At 40.0% G+C, this 19,050-nt stretch overlaps 1 protein-coding gene across 1 annotated transcript; it reads left to right on the forward strand.

The window, feature by feature from the left end:
• Positions 1–1,904: 1,904 nt before the first annotated feature.
• On the forward strand, positions 1,905–15,697 carry OPN3 (opsin 3). Its single transcript, XM_015816690.1, has 4 exons — positions 1,905–2,280; positions 12,211–12,530; positions 13,726–13,977; positions 15,434–15,697. Exons 1-4 carry the CDS (start codon positions 1,905–1,907, stop codon positions 15,695–15,697), a joined length of 1,212 nt encoding a protein of 403 aa, XP_015672176.1.
• The last annotated feature ends 3,353 nt before the right edge of the window (positions 15,698–19,050 follow it).

The following is a 19,050-nucleotide window of genomic DNA, read 5'->3' on the forward strand; positions in this document are numbered from 1 at the left end:
CACCAAAATGTATACAGAAATACTGAGAGGAAACTAGTGCAAAATGATGGTTTTACTTTGGCTGCTCTAATTCTGGAGTTTGGGAAATGCTTCATTGGATTGCTTAATTCTTCTGCCTCAATTCACTTAGCTGGATATTTGTGGCTTTGCCTCTGCTCTCCACTGTTCTCTGCTATGGCAAGGGGACAAAAATCACATCTCATCTAGATGTACAACACTAATTAAAAAACACTGGGCTATGTAAACACTTTACTACGACAGTAAGTTGCATTTTTGAATTTTAAGATGAGTAATCTATAGTTCAATACAAAATTATTCAATTTCCACATAGGTTTAAGAATGCAACTCTATGAACGTCTGCATTTTTATTTTCTTTATAGTTTGCAATGCTAGCCTGATACTAGGAAAATGGTGCCCTAGAAGAAGTTTCATTAAGGAAAATGGCTCACAAAAACGCATTCAATATTTTGACTTTAAATGTGCAAATTTAAGGTGGAACAAATTTATCATTAGGAAAGTGAGAAACCTGGATCACATCAAACCTGATGGATTCATTCATCCTTAGGATTTTTAGCTTATACAAAACATCATTTAGGTGTTGAGAAGTACACATAACATAGAAAAAGTAAGTTTTTCTTTTTTCCTATCTCAATGATAGAATTCAGGAGTTAGCCAATAAAATTGAAAAATTAACAGGAAAAATGTAGCAATTCATAAACTATGGATCTTATTACCACAAAACATAGTATAGTATTGAAAGGGGAGTGATTTCAATAGCTGGCAGCTCCTTGCTGACCTTGTCTAGAATCAGACCTAACCTGGATCAGGTATGATGATTACTTAGATGAGACAGCATCATGGATACTAAAACTTGGGCTTCAGAGAAATCAAAAACATTCGAGGAAGGCAATGCCAAACCACTTTCATACTGCTATCAAGATTATACCATGAAATCATCAAGCTCAATCTAATGATTTTATTTTCCATTAAAGGGGGATCATATCGTTCTAATGGACTTTTTTCTTTATTGTCTGTGTAGATAGGCTAGGCCAGGGGTTAGCAACCCACAGCTCCGGAGCCGCATGTGGCTTTTTCATCCCTCTGCTGTGGCTCTCTGTTTTTTTTATACATAGCATAAAGGTAAAAAAACGATATATGCAGTGTTATCTTCATTTTAGATGTCAAAAGGGTTTTGTGGCTCCTGGTGTTTTCTTTTCTGTGGGAAACGGGTCCAAATGGCTCTTTGAGTGTTTAAGGTTGCGGACTCCTGGGCTAGGCTGACAGATGCTACAATTCCATTTGCCTCACTGCTGACAATTATGAAAGCTGTGATCCCTAAACTTGCAAAACAACTAGACTGGGAAGCTCCAATCATCATTACGCACGAACAGATGCCCGAAATATTAGCAATTCAAAAACCTCACGGCTCGGGGCAAGCAACCGCCAAACACCAAGTCATACGTTTCGCGCATTAGCGCAAACGTCAGTTATTCGCCCTCTTCTCGTTTCGGCGATCGCGCCGGGCTACACAAAGGAGGTGTGTCATTAACGGCGCCGTTCGTCCTTGCAGCCTTATTCGAAGATCCTTCCTTTCCATTTTTGGAGTTGTCGCCGTCTCCCGTCCGCGCACGTCTGCTCAGGTGCCATTAACGAGGGGGACCGTGCCAAGGAAACGCGCCCGGATTTCCATGCTCTCTCCAAGAGTTCGCTCCTCCCTCGCAGCCTTTGGCGCCAAGAGGTGGTCGGGGGAACAGACGGCGGCAAGATAAGCAGCCGCAGAAGCTCGCTTTTCCAAATAGATTCAGGCGGGTTACAAATCTTGCCCGATTCTCAGCAACCCGCAGCCGAGCAGGAGGGCAGAGGCTGCCTGCAACATGTGAACGGAGTTTCCCGGGCACCCAACTATGTACTCTGGGAACAGCAGCCGCGGCGGCAGCCTGGAGCCCACGCCGGGGGAACAGGACCTGGAACGACGACGGCAGCAGGCGGCGGGGGACTCGGGGACTCCTCCGTTCAGCGCCAGGACTTACGAGCTGCTAGCTCTGCTTATCGCCACTATCGGCTTCCTGGGCTTGTGCAACAACTTGCTGGTCCTGGTGGTTTACACCAAGTTCAAGCGGCTCCGCACGCCCACCGGTCTCTTCCTGGTGAACATCAGCCTCAGCGACTTGCTGGTGTCGTTTTTCGGCGTCAGCTTCACTTTCCTCTCCTGCCTTAGGAATGGTTGGGCCTGGGACGAGGCCGGCTGCATGTGGGACGGCTTCAGCAACAGCCTCTTCGGTAAGGGGGGGAACCGCGCACGGGGCGATTCCCCGCCTGCTCTGGCGGCGCCGGACGTCCCTCTGAATTCGTGCAGAGTGACCCGGGCAAGATTTGGAAGGACGCGAATAAAAAAAAGTGAACCTCTGCGCCGGGGCAGAGTTCTCTTATTACAGCGCCAAACTAAGTTCCGATGCACATTGGTGCAAATGTTGACGTTTCCAGTCTAACCCCAGTTCAGGGTTCAAGGGTTCAGGGTTCAAAGCAAGCCTCTCTTTAATATCAAGGTAGCTAACAAAGGGTTGTAAGCTTTGGTACTCGTCCTCCTACTTGCCCCTCATAAGCAAACTTGGCCTCCCTCCAGTTTAGTTGACCCCAGAGGTGCTTTTTCAGGAGGCAACTGGACTTTCTGGTTTTTCTTTGAAGAGATTTTGCTTCTAATGCAAGAAGCCTCTTCAGCTCTGACTAGAATGGTGGGGAATGGAAGGAAAAAGCACCTGAAAAAGCACCTTTGGGACAACCATGACCTGGATGACTGAGAATCTCCATAGACATTTAGTTGACCTCTTTTACTTAATCACCCAGTTCATTGGGGGATAGGTCGTCCTGGAGAAACCTATGGGGTCACTAGGAGTCGAAAACGACGGGATGGCACACAATCAAGTTGTAGAGTAAGCAACATGTGACCTTCCAGATATTAAAATGCAAATTCCAGCATCACTTATTATCAACAATGCTAGCTGGAGCTAATGGGAATTGAATTGCCTTGTTTAATACTCCTGCCTTTATATTTTGATATCACTAGGTATCACTGCCCAGCTTTAATACAAGTCATTAAGAGGATAAATCCTTATCCCAAATTCCATAAATAAAATATATTGTGGTTACTGAGATCTTGATTTCATATAGAGTGGACAGTTGGAATGAAATCTCCCAAGTCAGTTGTTGGGGTGGACAGACTAATGGTGTTGGTAATAGAATTAAGGAAGGGGTTTCAGGTTGTAATGGGCTGAGGGAAGTATAATGGGAAAGGTGGGGTAGGCTACACTTCTGACTTGCCAGCTGGAATATAAGGGTGATGATAGCCTTAGCTGGGTTTGCAACTGAGCAGCCTGTCCTGGACCACAATTTTAAAGAAGTTTCTTCATTTATTTGAAGAATTCTATGAAATGCCAAGAATGCTGCTAGCGTAAGGCAAAGACTGAGTCTTATCAGATGTTTCAGCTTATAACTTTGCAATCAGAGCAGCAAAAAGGCAACACATCCCCACTGCTATTACATCTTCAGATTGTAACCCAGCAACATTATCAAAATTTCATGGATCCTATTAGGGAATTGAATCTTATGGGACTTTACCAAGCAAATGAATAAAAATTGCTCAGATCTGCTAGGCACTGGACACTGGGTCTAGTTCAATTGATAGTGGGTTAGTTCTATTAAGGGGCCTGATGCTACATCTTGCATTGTTATCTCAGAAAGTTTGAGTTTTTTGATCCTGAAAAAGCAGACAGGGTTCTTTCTGATTTATTTATTTGATTTATGTAGCTGCCCATCTTATATATGTGATGCTAGGTGGCTTATAATAAAATAAATAATATCTAGACCATAAAAATACAGAGCAGCAAACACCACAAAATGGCCATGAATAAAGCCATAGGCTTCATCATACAGCCAGGGCACCAGGTCCAGGCAGAAAACCAAGTTTTTAGGGCCTTGTGAAAAGCCAGCAGGTTTGGAATTAACCTCGGAGGGAATGATGTTCCAAAGGATGGGTGCCTGAATTCTGCCAGCCAATACTCCTTAGCCAATGGTACCTTGACCATGCCCTTTCTGTAGGACTGGGTAGGATGGAGAGGAAAAAATATTGTCTCTGTTACTTGTAAGCTAGAACCTTACTCTTACTGGTTGGTGAAACTTTCAAGGAGGTAAAAACAGGCTGGGAATAGAGATTGGTTAATACTTCCTTGAAAGAAAGCAGGTTGCCAGCAGCCTTGAAGGAAGTGTGCTCTCTACTCCAAAATGTTTCTTAATCCAGCAATGTTACTTAATTATATCTTGATCTCCAAATTTCCCTTTTTATGTAAGACTGCTGAAAAGTTGATGGACTTGCAGTTACAAAGAAAACTTTAGGAAATGAATTATGAATGATACTGCAATGATATTGAATGCTCTTGTAGATGACCTATAGTAAGACCAGAACACTACTAGTATAACTTTTGTCTTGCTAGGGCATCTCAACCACTTTTGACACTATTGATTATGATATCCTTCTGGATCTCTTCTGAGGCTAAGTTTGATTTGCAGTGGTTCTCCTTCCCAAGGGAGAAGCTCAATGCAGTGGTCGTGATAAGGGAGGGCTATAAGAGCAGGGGTGTCAAACTGCTGGCCTCGCAGTTCAGACTCGTCACGAGGAAACCACACCCACCCCATTGCTGGCAATGGGGGAAAAGTTCCAGTATGTCATGCAAAGTCATGTGACATCGCGAGTTTGACATGTCTGTATTAGAGCATTCAATTGTGGCTGTTGCGGGGCTCAACATTTCTACCCCTCTTTTTTAACAACCAAATGAAGCCATTGGTGGATGTTGTCTGTTCTGCCAGATATCAGTATGCTGTTGCTGATACTCAGTTGTACATCTTGATTACTGACCAAAATACTGAAGTTTTGTCTCAATGACTGAAGGTTGTTAGGATCTGGATGGGGGACTATAGAATCCTTCTGATACCAGAATTATTCCTTTGTTGCCTCTGGATGGGCTTGCAATATCCTAGGTAGAACTAATTCATAATCTGAGGTCCTTCTGGATCCTCAGCTCTTGCTCAAAGAGCAGGTGGTGGATGTGGCTCAAAAGGATGTAACTTCATACAGTTACATCTTATATGCCAATTATGATCTTATCTAGATCAGGAGACCATATCCATAGTCACTTGTACCTTAATGAGTTCCTATTTGAAAAATAACAATGTGCTGTAGGTTGCTTTGAAGACTACCGAGAAACTTCAATATAGCATTTTCTGTATAACGCTTCTGCTTTGGATCTGCAATGTTCACCAGTTATATTCTGATGCAATTTAAGGTGCTGCTTCTCACTTACAAATCCTGCATAGATGCAATAGTCTGCTCTGAAAAAAAATTAAGTCAATCTGACTGATCCAACAAGTTGTTGTCAGACGGCAATCAATCAGTTTAAGGATTTTACTGTTCACTGGAAACAAGTCTTCAGTATTGGATCTGCATTTCTTGCTCTGCTCTTGGACACTATGCTTTATAGCTAGAACCCTCTAGTGCAGGGGGTCCTCAACCTTGGCAACTTTAAGACTTGTGGACTTCAACTCCCAGAATTCCTCAGCCAGCAAAACTGGCTGAGGAATTCTGGGAGTTGAAGTCCACAAGTCTTAAAGTTGCCAAGGTTGGAGACCCCTGCTCTAGTGTTTGAATCGTAGACTGACACAGTCCTCACAGACCTTAAACACAGTCATCATCCCTTTTACCAGGTCTGTGTGCCATTGGTTACCTGCCTTCTAACCTTATCTCTCTTCTTTAATGACAGTAATTCTGGACTGATCTCCTTGACTCTGGGTCTCTGGACAATTGGTGCTGCTACTAAGCAAGATCTTATTTTCCCTGTATTTCTTTTGGAGCTGGTGTGTGACTGCTCAGTGGAGACTTCTGTCTTCTTAGTTCTTTGAATTGCAGTTCCACCCTTAAACCAATTAGAGTTTTCTACTGCGTGTTTGCTCAGTCTAGAACAGGACAGTGGCTTCGAATGCGGGTGTCTTTGGGACCAGCTATTCTAGCAGTTTCTGCCCATTCAGTAAAATCTGGAACAATGGGCTCTCAGTAGGATGCTTCCTTAAGACAGTGTTGTCTGCAAGGGTAACTCACCCATAGTAAACTAGCATACTCCCTACTCACGTTCCAGAAAGCTATTCGTATATAGTTATTCCAAAGAGCGTTAGGAGTGGAATTGGTTTTGTATGTGTTTGATGTTTCATTACTGCTGTGGCACAAATTTTACAGATAGTCCTCGACTTACAACCATTTGTTTAATGACCATTCAAAGTTACAACACACTACTGAAAACAGTGATTTATGACTGGTTCACATACTTACAACCATTGAAGCATCCCCACAATAACACGATCAAACTTGGGGTACTTGGCAGCTGGCATGTGTTTACAATAGTTGCAGTATCCCAGGGTCTTGGGAGTGTCGTTTGCAACCTACCTAGGGAACTTATGACAAGCAAAAATCTAAGTCAGATTCACTTAACGACCACATGAATCACTTAACAACTGTAGTGATTCCCTTAACAACCATGGTGAAAACAGTCCTAAGATGGGGCATGATTCAGGGAACAACTGGCTTGCTTAAAAACAGAAAATTTGGGCTCAATTGTCATTAAGTTGAGGACTACTGTACTATAGTTGTGGTTTTTTTGTTTTGTTTTAGTCAACTCTCTTGTTATTTTGCTGTATTTTTTTAAATCCACTTACTGTTGATGATTTTATGAGCCAGATTACAGTGGCATTGAAACCCTGGTAAGAAGTAAATAAATCAATAAACTTTGTCTAAAAACTTGTTGATATTTTTCTATGGAGGCTTGAATTTATAGAGCAGTTAACTTAGTAGTTACTTGGATCTTCCAGTAACTCTTGATAAGTTAGATTATCAAGGATTAATCAAGGAGAGCTGATGGAAATTTGCCTTTTTAGTATCTCTTACCAGAGATAGAAAAATATTAAGGGAATGAATGCAAGCAATATAATTAGAGAGGTAAATCAACAAGCAATGTAATTAGAGAGGTATATTGTCTATGGTTACATGTTACATGAATTGCTCTAAGACTGCAAATTAATTAAACGATACAGAAATCAAAAGAGTGAAATTCAATAGTACAGTTCTTGTATAGAGGAAACTTCCCAGAGGACCAGAAGGAACATTTCTGCTGCATTTCTATAACCCTACATGTTCTCAGGATCTACATTAGATGTACTTTAAGTCTCTGGCAAAAACTGATAAGGGAGTCACATAGGTTAAGCAAAAGTTCATAGTGAACTCCCCACGGTGTCTTTTATACAAATTATTTTGCACAGTTGAATTCTCCAGTGAAATTCAGTTTTGTAGAAATCCTTCACATGCACTCAACCTTTAATGAGGGATGTGAGTGACTTCTTGTAAATGGCCATGCATTTTATTTATTTATTTAAACTATTTTCAAGAAAGATGTGTAATTGTGTTGTATAACTTAAAGCACCAAGATACAGTCATGATGATAATAAAGCAATAATATTTTTATAATAAATTCCATTGATACAATCAATGTGGTAGTGACCCAAGTATATTTATTTTGTTTGCATGCCTCTGCACCCTAAAAAGATTTGCAGTTTAAATAAAATTGCTCTTGGTATCAATTTATTATTTTTATGTAATCGGCTGCCTTATGACCAGATTCATAAATCGGTGATATAGGTATCTTTGAATCAGCTTGACTAAGATATTGAAATGAAATATTTTCATTTCTTTTAAACAGATTTGCATACATGGTACAAGTGTTGCAACACTGAAGTTTGTTTTTAAATATTACATTAAGTTGGCTTTTGAGAATCACTTAATTTTTAAACATAGGCTAGTACAGTGGTGGCGAACCTATGGCACAGGTGCCAGAGGCGGCACTCAGAGCCCTCTCTGTGGGCACGCACGCCATCGCCCCAGTCCTAGGCCTTCAGCTGGGTTTTATAAAACCTTTTCACTTTAGGCCTCCGCCGCCATGTACAAAAAAAAAAGGTTCAATCAGTCAATTTCAACTTCTCGCGGGAAAAAAAAAAGATCTTGCAAAGTTGGCATTGATTGATTGAACTTTTTAGTCCCACTCAGTCTGCTGTTACCACCGCAGCCACGCCCACCCATTGGGCCACACCCACCCAATGGGCCACACTCACCCGGCACCCGACGATGCATAAGTGGGTTTTGGATTGCAGTTTGGGCACTTGGTCTCTAAAAAATTCGCCATCACTGAGCTAGTATATTGCATGAATGCAGCCATGGGAAAGTGAATTTGATAGGAAGAAGTTGGATAGATCATAACCACCTCATACCTTCTTTTGTCCTGAAATAGTATCTGCTGTTCATTCCAGAACACTTTTTTCTACACGTTTTCCTGCTTACTTTTTTCAGTGCACATAAATTGATTTCATTTATCTATAATTATTCCAGAAACAATCATAGAACGGTAGAATGCAAGGATTGGGAGTCATCTTAAAGATCATCTTTTGTCCGGTTCACGAATCTACAAGTGTAGCGTCTCTGACAGATGGCCATCAAGCCTCTGTATAAATACTTTCCACAACTTTTTATTGTATTGTTTTACAGTACTTATCTTTTTGATAATGACAACCAAATCTCATTCCTTGTAATGAGTGTTCACTGTTTCTTGTTCTGTTTTCTGAAACAACATTAAACAAATGTACCCATCCTCCATCTGATAGTCCTTCAGATACTTGAAAACTGCTGTCATTTCTATCTGTAGATCTCTCTTAAGATAGGCATTGCCAACGTCTCAGCTGTAAACTGACATGCGATCATCAGCTATCCTATTCCAGAAGTGTGGCCTGCTTCAGGGACCCCATTAGGAAAGAATCCAGGTAGATGTTCCTAAGGAAACAAAACCAAATGTACACATTTTTATTTAAAAACAAACAAACAAATCAGTCTTTATATGGGATCGTTGATGTACAAAATTGTTTTTGGACTTAATTTTTGCTTCTTGTTTTTTGCAAGTTGAATCCTATAGCTGAAACATCCTAGTGGAATATTATCTGGTTGTTCCAGAATACAGGATATGCAAATAAGTCCAGTGCCTGTGGTTGTGTTCATGCCTGCTTCCTTACAATTACAAGTGGAACATAAGGGTTTATTCATGACAAAAACAAAACAAAACACAGCAGTGTTAGTTTTTTTCCACATAGTCCTGTTGTTGGAAAGCCACTCTGCATTCTTTGTGTCCTGTAGTTGAAGAGAGTGACCTTATTGAGACTTCCTTCTGCATTCAAAAACTTATCTGACTGGAGAAGATTATTTTAACCCAAAACAACTGTGGGGCTGTTCTAAATAAAGAGCCAAGTATCTTCAACTTGATTATATTTTTGTGTTTACATGCCATGCAAACAGAGCTATAAAACAACATAAAGTTTAATGGATATGCATGAAGGTCGAAGAGAAAAGATAAGTATTGAGATAGGTTCAGCTTAAAGAAAAGCTTTGATTTTCCAAGCAAAATGGGGAAAGATTGTTGGTTTGCTTGATATTGGAAAAATAGAAAATTCACTTAAAAGAGAAGCAGACCTAACTTATTTGGAAAATCACTGGTACTTCAAAGTAGTTCCTGATTCAGACTTCTTGCTTAACTGTGATTTGTTTAACCACTTAGTTGAATAAATGACTGCTAGGATTTTATTCATGCTACGCTATCATGTTGTTTGAATTTTGGCTTAATTTATAATATAGTCCCAATACTACCTAACTAGCTCAAAAGACTCTGACACCCATAAGCAAGAGCTTTTAAACAATTAGAGCTAACTTCAGGAATTAAATCTCTGGGAATGATTTCTACCCCGACTGCCTTGAGCACTATGAATAGTTTGGCTGAATCCTCTGGATGCAAAGGTTCATTCCAGTTTTAAAAAGTACAGTATAAAAATTCTTTATTTGCAGGAAGAAAGTTATAATGTTCTACTACATGCTATCTATCCATTGCAAGCAGAGCCATGTTGCAGTGAGTCTAATTAGAACAACTAGGAAAGTGTATAGGAGAGGCAGTTAAAATATTAATAGAACGAAAAGTTTAAAAGTTGCTGTTGGAGACATCTTTTAAAGGTTGGACAAGTTCAGAAGCCCAAAACAGAATCTCTGCTGATTTTGATATACAGAAATTAATAGGGCATAGCCTGCACTGAAGCTTTTAGAACACCGTGCTTGCTTAAAAATAGGCTATTTTTATCTTGTGAAGATTAAATCCTTTAACAAAATGAGTATTCTCTCAGTAAGAATAAGCTGTCTTTATTTTGTTACAGCCTGAATAGGCTGTGACCTATTCAGAATTGGGCCGCATGAGTGGCTGGCTGGAGTGTGCGTGCACACAGCTCAAGTTGCACGAGTGGCAGGCCGGTGGACAATTGCACGCCAGCTCGCCGTTTGTGCAAGTTGAGCTGCGTGCAAGGGTTCTGTGCGTGTGCACATGCACATCGGCTTGCTGCTCACATGGACCAGTTCCCTTCTTCACCCTCCCAGCCGGGATGCCAAGTTACAATGTTTGGTGACTACTGGTATAAGCTACCCAGACTCACTAAGTGTGGTGTCAAAGCAAGAACAATGCCTCAAAGTTCTTTGAGGAGTTTCGTTTGTCGGAACCATGACATGTGAGTTGGAAGGCCACATAAATGTGTTTAATAAGTAAACATCTATTGACCCTTTGTTGATATATCCATCATTCAAACCTTAATACAGAACTTCTCCCTTCCCAACATGTCCACTGTTAGATGGTGTTGGAGGAAGTATTTGAAATTGAATATCAATGGGCAAGAGGATGTTAGGTTATTTAATTTTTCTCTGATTTCTCTTCATTCCAGTTAATACCTATCATACAATAATTGTAAAATCGGCATTTATTTGTGTCACATGAACTGTTCATTCTGCTTATTTCAGATAGTTGAGTGGATGCAATATGGTAACACAGATGTCAACTGAATTTCCCCCTCCAAGGGTTCTTTGCACTGAGTTATTCACTCGGCCCATATTGACAAACTCAGAAAAGATTCTTAGTTTCTAACACGTAATAGGATTTGTTTCATTGTGCCTTGACTGAAGCCTAATTACTGAAATGTGCTCTTTCAGTTATTTAGTATGCACAGAGCTCCTGCAAATTAGAATTTATATATAGAACCGGCCTGCACATCGAGGGGAAAGGGCCATGTTAATAAGTTGAAACATCCTCGTGGGCTTCAAAGAAATACATGGAATGTCAAAAAATTATTCTTCAGTTAGCAGAGTTGTGCAAAGGCTAGAGCTGGCAATTGTGAGAAGGCTTGGAGGTGCTCAGCCTGTCTTCTGGCAGGGGTGGCAGCTGTGAATGTACTGCTTTAAAAAAAAAGTAGCAGGCTGCATGTATATAATGATGCTCTTCCCCCACCCCCAAATGTTGCATGCAGCCACCTACCATCCAAAATTCCACATTCGTTATGTCAAGTAATGAACCAGCCTCAATTTTCTAACTGGTATTTGCAAAATGGAACTTTTTCCTAGCTGTTAGACTACAACTCACATTATTCTTTGTGACCCTGGCTACTGGTTTGTTGTGGTCCAGTAAATCAGATGTTGTTGTTCATTCACTAAATTGTATCCAACTCTTCGCACCCCCATGGACTGTCGCAGCCAAGGCCTTCTGTCATCCACTTGTCTCCCAAGTTTGCCCAGATTCATGTTCACATATATCAGGTGAGGCTGCTGTAAATGGTATCAGTTGTATTGGTAAGCCACAATATTTCACAGACATGCATTCTGAAATACACATATTTTAACTGCATTCTTATTGATTTTGCTGTATTCGAGACTTAAACTGAGTTGGTAAGAAATTACTTCTGATTAGGGAATCTTAGGAGTTGCAATCCCAACATTTTGGGAGGGCATCAAGTGAGAGAAGGGTGATCTGATGTTCCATATTTGAGTTCAAATATGGTGATGATTAGTGGACCATGTTCTTGGTTTGTAGCCCTCCCAATAATAGAAAAACATATATTTTCTTTTTTCTGTCTATATTTCATTGTGCGTGTAAAGCTATAAGGATAGAACAATAAAATAAGCCTAGAAATCCACATGTCTTTATGCAGGACAATTATACCAGATGTTTTAAAAATTACTGTATAATGTTTGCTTTCTTTTATATCTCCCTGCAGGAATTGTTTCACTTATGACTCTCACTATCTTGGCCTATGAACGGTACATTAGAGTAGTGCATGCAAGAGTGATTGATTTCTCGTGGTCTTGGAGAGCAATCACATATATCTGGCTTTACTCCTTAGCCTGGACAGGAGCACCTCTTCTTGGCTGGAACCATTACTCGCTAGAACTTCATGGATTAGGATGTTCAGTGGACTGGAGTTCAAGAGAACCCAGTGATACTTCCTTTGTCCTCTTTTTCTCTTTTGGTTGTCTAGTGGTACCACTTGGAATCATGGTCTACTGCTATGGACATATTCTTCACGCAGTACGAATGGTGAGTTGGTTAAACCAATAGCTTGCCCCTAGACTTTTTCAGTAAGCAAATGCAGTGTTTATGGCTAAACAGTGATTGAAACATAAAAAAGTGCTTCTTATTGTGTGCCTGCTATTAATTATATACATGTTTTCATAATTTGCTTTAGTTTTTTGACAATGTGCAACCTGACATATTTTGGCTGATATTAAAAGTGAGGGCTGAATTTGATCTGTATATATCCTTATTATATTTTGGGGGAGGTGGCATGGGGGTTCTGTTAAGTCAGTCTGAGAACCAAGGACTAGAGTAGTGATCCTAATATGGTCTTCTCCAAAGTATTGCTAAGCCATGGTGGTTCAGTGGTTAGAATGCAGTATTGCAAGCTAATTCTGCCCACTGCCAGGAGTTCAGTTCTGACCCGCTCAAGGGTGGCTCAGCTTTCCATCCTTCTGAGGTTGGTAAAATGAGGGCCCAGATTATTATGGATAATATGCTGAATTGTAAACTGCTCAGAGAGTGCTGGAAAGTATTATGAAGCGGTATATAAGTCTAAGTACTATTGCTCTTGCTATAATTACCAGCAAGGTGGCCAAAGGCTATGTTGGCTGGAAAATTATAGTATAGTTTTTGGAAGATGCCAAATGGGGAAAACTTGGCTAAAAAGTAATTCTGGCATGTTTCATATAGCCGAACTCTGTTTTGTTCAGTAAGAAATGAGAAATAATGCTCCCAAGAAAGGAACATAAAGATCAAAGCATATAATTCAATAGAAATGCATTTGCAGTATGTCTGTAATACTAAATATATTTTAAAACAATTCATTCCTGATGCAAATGAAATGTGTTTAAGAGTGTCTTATTTAATAGTGCAATGTAATTATTGTTTAGCTTGATTCATTAATCCAATCACTGCAGTCCAGTGCTATCTTATGAAAAGAAAAAGAATTTTGAGTGATTTTTGTCCTCCTTCATTCTAGCATCCTGGCCAATGTTTTCTTTGAATAAATTCCTGGCTGGAGAGAAATTGCTGATTGGAAAACAACATAGGCCTGTTCTACCATTCTATGTGATGGTTATCACACTGTGGTAGTCTGTCCCAAGAAAAGCTCCATTATACATTGCGGCAGAAAGACAAGTTCTTAATTCTTTCAAGAGAGAGAGAGATGATTAGAATTCTAAATGACATATTTTAATCTTTTTCTTTTCATTTCCAGTTTCGTTGCGTGGAAGACTTGCAAACTGTCCATGTGATCAAAACCTTAAGATATGAGAAGAAAGTGGCTAAAATGTATTTCTTAATGATAACCACATTTCTTATTTGCTGGATGCCATATGCTGTGGTTTCACTTTTAATAGCCTATGGTTATGGTCACCTTATAACTCCAACAATGGCTATTATCCCATCTTTCTTTGCCAAATCAAACACTGCCTACAACCCAGTTATCTTTATTATCATGAATAGAAAGGTAAGTCACTTAAAGAAACCTAAACATTAACACACATGATAAAAAATCACATTCAGTTCATTTTTCTCCACTTGCAAATGTTAGAAGAAACTAATACTTCATTTTACAAATGTATGTTCTGCTCTGGTAGTTGAAATATATAAACAACAAGATTAGCTTTTCTTCTGATACAAAACCAAGTGTCTCTTTATGGAAAGGGGGAAGAAGCAAGGTAAGATTCCTAGTAGGCAATCTCCCCCAGCCCCAAACCAGTATTGTAGGTTTGACTCTTATTTGCTCAACTTTCTCCTAAATTGCTATCCTACTACAATTCCCAAGCCATAAGTTAATCGACATGGTGGGGATGATCCAAATTGTAGTCCATCATATATTAAGTAGAACCTGGGCTAATGGAAGCTCCAAGTTGCTATTCTTCAATCCAGGGCCTTGACTTCTAAAAATGAGAAAGAAATGTCAAGATATTCCTGGAGTTCAGAATGACACTACAGCTATCAGGGTTACCTTGGTTTCTGTTGCCAGATATATTTTTTGTCATAGTTCATTTCCAAAGGTTTGTAACTCCCTGTCAGTTATTCCAAAGAGAAAATCTTAACTAATTCATTTTGGCTGAGGAATTCATGAAGGAAACAGCCAGAGTGGTTGGTTATGGAAGCAATGGATCTTTCCAATTTGTGGTTTAAGCAGTAGGACATAGGCTAACTTTAACAATGCAATGCTGGTCTAGCAACTTTAGCAATTCTTTAAAAGGTTTTTTTTTAATGTCCCCATCACCAGATAAAATTAAAAAAAAACAAGCCCTCGAGATGCATGTATATCACTTTCTTCTTTGCAGCAATACACATACATAAGTACATACATATGTAAATACATATATAAATACATACATGCATATATTTCAAAACTGCCAAAAACAAAGGAGTCACAAAATAGGACATTCAGGACAATCATTTTAGAAATGTAAAAAACTGTTTTTACACGATGTCAGATTATTCTACCTACAGTAGTTAAAGCACTGCTGATGTTAAAATAGAGTCTTTCCCAGCTCTTCCTGGAAATGCCAAGAGCATTTCAGCTTTAAAATTTTTTTTCCAGTTTTTATTGTGTTGTTCAATTTTTATGAAGCAGATCAGCCTCCATTCTTATTTATAGAATTAGTCTGAGAGGGACATCCATCAACTAAAAAGACAGTGTTTATAAAATTAATCCATAATGGAAGAAATAAAGTTTGTTACACATAGAGCTGTCTAGTTTTTTTAAATGGCCAGTAATCAAATGATGCTAATAGAAATCTGTCTGATCGGCCTTCATCTGCTTGTGTATCAACCATGTTTTTGTATTTACCAAAGCTCATAGCTGATCTTATGTCATCATCATGTCATCCTGATTCTGAAATATATTACATTCATAGTATGCCATCCGAATACTAGATTTTCAGTGCAATTTTCTTTCCTTGCAGTTTCGACAGTGCCTTATGCAGCTTGTCTGTGTTCACTTCTTGAGGTTTCAGAGGATTTTGAAAGAAAAGCCGGCAATCAGGAATGAAAAGCCAGTAAGACCTATTGTTGTGTCGCAGAAGACGAGGAACAGGCCCAAGAAGAAAGTGACATTCAGCTCTTCCTCAGTCATTTTCATGATCACCAATGATGAAACACAACAAATAGATGACAGTTTCAAAATCACAGGCACAAAAGCAAACGTGATCCAAGTGAAGCCTTTATAGCAGATGGCCCAGAAATTGTTCTGATTTAAGTTGAAATCTGCTAACAAAACTTTGAGTGGCACAATTTGCAAGACAGTACTACCTTATATGAAATACTTTTCCTGTGTGCATTCCTATAATTTGCCAAGGAGCCCTACAAACCTCAATGCAGTATTATTTTGCATAATTTTACTGAACTGTACTATCGGTGACTCAAAGCTCTGTTGTAACTGCCTGAGATTGTGATACATGCCTGAAAGATGGATTTTTAAACCTATTTTTCTTTATCATCTCTCAATTACCTTCAACTACCTGCAGGAAATACACCATTGTGACTTTTGTAGTCTGGTTTATGACTCATGTAGATGCAGGAACATGCACAAAGTAAAGAAAACCCAATTGCCATAGAAAATTGCCTCATAGTAGGCATGCTTTCCACTGTTAAAACTCATCCCTCAGCATGAGGTAAGAAATGTGAAGCACTTGAGGACCAGTATTTTCTAAATTACAATTGAGCTTGATAGTGATGATGAATGTTTTCAAACCGTAGCACTGTATTCTTAAATATCCACAGTCACTTATTACAAAACTAGATGGTGATGTGGATAGAGTCAGCCTTCTCCAGCTTGGTATCTTCCAGACATGTCAGATAATAATTTTCAGTAATCATGACCAGAAAAAATGATATTCTTGCTGTGGTGTGTTGGGCAGCCATGTAATTCAATAAATCATTTTGTGATTTAACCATGTTTTAACTAAACTTCGGGAGGCTTGTCTATGTGAGTAGACCCACAAAATCAGTTATTTTGTGAGGTTAAGAGCCAAATGATACTCAATGCCCTTACTTTATTGTTCCTAATCAGAGGAATAAGTAAAGAGTGTCTCTGCAATTCTAGAAACCATCATTCTGAATCCGTAGAATCTTAATAATAAAGGGATGTGTTTTTCTGAGAATCTGTAGGAAGTTAATTCTCCGATCCAGTACAGGTAATCCTCACATAGCAACCATTTGCTTATTATCTGTTTGAAAATATGACAGTGCTTTAAAAAAATAGATTTGCTGCTGGTTCCTGAAATTACAGTTGCTATAAGGCCTTTGGAGTCATGTAACCAACATTCATCTACTTTGGAAGTAGCAGCTATTTTCAGCCATCACAAGGCCTCTGTGGCCACATGAGCAACATTTGGTACCCACAAGCAACACCTGCTTATGACCTTTGCTTTCCCACAGTCACATGAACAAGCAACATCTGGGGACTATGCAGTCAGTGTGAGTTGTTGTCTTGTAGTCATGTAAGCAAGTGACATCGGAGGACTCTGTAGTCAGCACACATTTTTGTCCCATGTTTTTGCTTGGACCAGCAGAGTGAAGTAGCTTGTGTGCATAATGCTGTACTATATTATCTTCTATACTTCTAAATATTGTGCAAAGGTAAGCATTGTATTCTATTTTTATTTTAACTTTTTGAGACATTTGAGATTGTGCTTGATTATTAAAACTAGCGTGCGCTTGGTTGAGTGCCCTTATATGCAATAATCATGTATTCAGCAATATCTGCTTTCACTATGAATTTGCCCATGTTCAAGAAGTTTTTATATTTAAGTTGCATGTGAGTTATTCAATTTTATCTCTACAGTACATTAATATATGAAGATAGAATATGTTAGAATAATGAAGTATTTCAAGTTGGATTCCTGTCAATATTGTACAGTACAGAATCCAGAAAAAAATAATCTGCTTCCTAACCCTTGAGTAGGAATTAATTCCTTCCTTCCTTCCTTCCTCTCTCTCTCCCTCCCTCCCTCCCTTCGCCTTGCCTCATCTCAATATGTAGCAATAATTTCTGTATGACAGAGAAAATGACTGAGTTATGCAAAGGGCTGTATTTTCTCTTGAGTGTGCATCCTTTTGTTTGCATTTGTGGCAATAGTGTCTGTGTGTGAGAGCAAATGATTGGGTCATGCAGATCACAGAGACCCAACTTGAAGATAAAATGCTAGTGAAGCAATATATATCATCTATCTATTTTCTAAACTCTTGATCTTTAACTTTGCAAACTATTTTTATGAGTTTTTAATCCTTTCCTGTAGAGGTGTGGCGGCTCAGTGGCTTAATGACGCTAGAGATGATCTGTACTCCAGTGGTTTGAGTTTCAGCACTCAGACACCGTACAGGGCTCATCCACAAAACAGAAATATTGCTTATACTTTGGATTGAAGATAAAATACAAAGAGAAATCCAATTAGCCTTCTCATTTAGGCTAAGGTACATAGCATTTTCACAGTGCTGAAATAAAGAGCAGGTGAGGAGTGCCCTGAAGCACTCACTTTCAGCCATGGCTGGCTTGTGTGGTTTCGGCAAAGATTTCGTTACTCTAGCATACATTCATCAGGTGAAACCACAAGCACTGACAGAAGCTGTCCAACCTTTCCTGGGTGAGCTTGAGGAAATCATGACAGACAGAGAATTACTTCCCTGAATAGATATTTAGTGTGGACAAAACAGTTATTGTGGAACAAAATTCCAGGTGTCTAGGACAACTTGGCGCAGGCAGCTCATCGCTGCCTGCTCACCACTGCCAAAGTCGCCTCTGCCAACTCACTGCCACCAAGTCATCGCAGGACAACTCAACATAGCCAATTCGCCAGGGGAAAGCCAGAGGGAGAGCAGGACAGATAGGCGAATGGGCAGAGTGCAGAGCGGAAGCTGGGATTTCTACTGGAGGCAGAGCCAGGCAGGTGAGTGAGTGGGTGGGCAGAGCGCAAAGCCATGGTGGCGGCCAGAGGCTTCCCATTTTCACACTCCCCACCACTGCCACTGTGCCACACCAAGTTCTGGGCCATTTGGAGTTCAGGCCATTTGGTGGCAGCAGTGTTCAGGCTATGCGACACTGACACCACTGAATGGCACAAACACTGCCACCACCACCAAATGGCCTAAACTCTGAACAGCCTGGAGGTTAGCGCTGCGGTGACAGTGGCGGACAGTGTGAAAATGGGAAGCCCTCAGCTGCAACTCTGCACTCTGCCCATTTGCTCGGTCTCTTGCCTGGCTGTCCCTCTGGCTGCTCATAGCAAGTTGCCCCCAGTGAACTGGCCATGTTGCGTTGTCCTGCTACAACTTGACAGTGAGTTGGAGAGGTGACTTGGTAGTGATGAGCTGGCTGCACTGAGGTGGCCTTCTGAGTTGTCCCATTCTGAAATTCCAGAATGGATCTACATACACAAAGAGGGTAAAAGCAATGCCTGCAAACCATACTTGGTGGGTTCTTTAGGAAAGCATTCAAGGACAGAGTAACTTTTCTGTTGGACAGAAATATCTCCAGATTCAAGCTGAAGACGTTTCTGATCCACAAAACAGAGTAGACACTTTC

This window comes from Protobothrops mucrosquamatus, unplaced genomic scaffold, assembly GCF_001527695.2.
Source record: "Protobothrops mucrosquamatus isolate PMUCROS unplaced genomic scaffold, P.Mucros_1.0 scaffold480, whole genome shotgun sequence".
Classification (NCBI taxonomy): Eukaryota; Metazoa; Chordata; class Lepidosauria; order Squamata; family Viperidae; genus Protobothrops; species Protobothrops mucrosquamatus.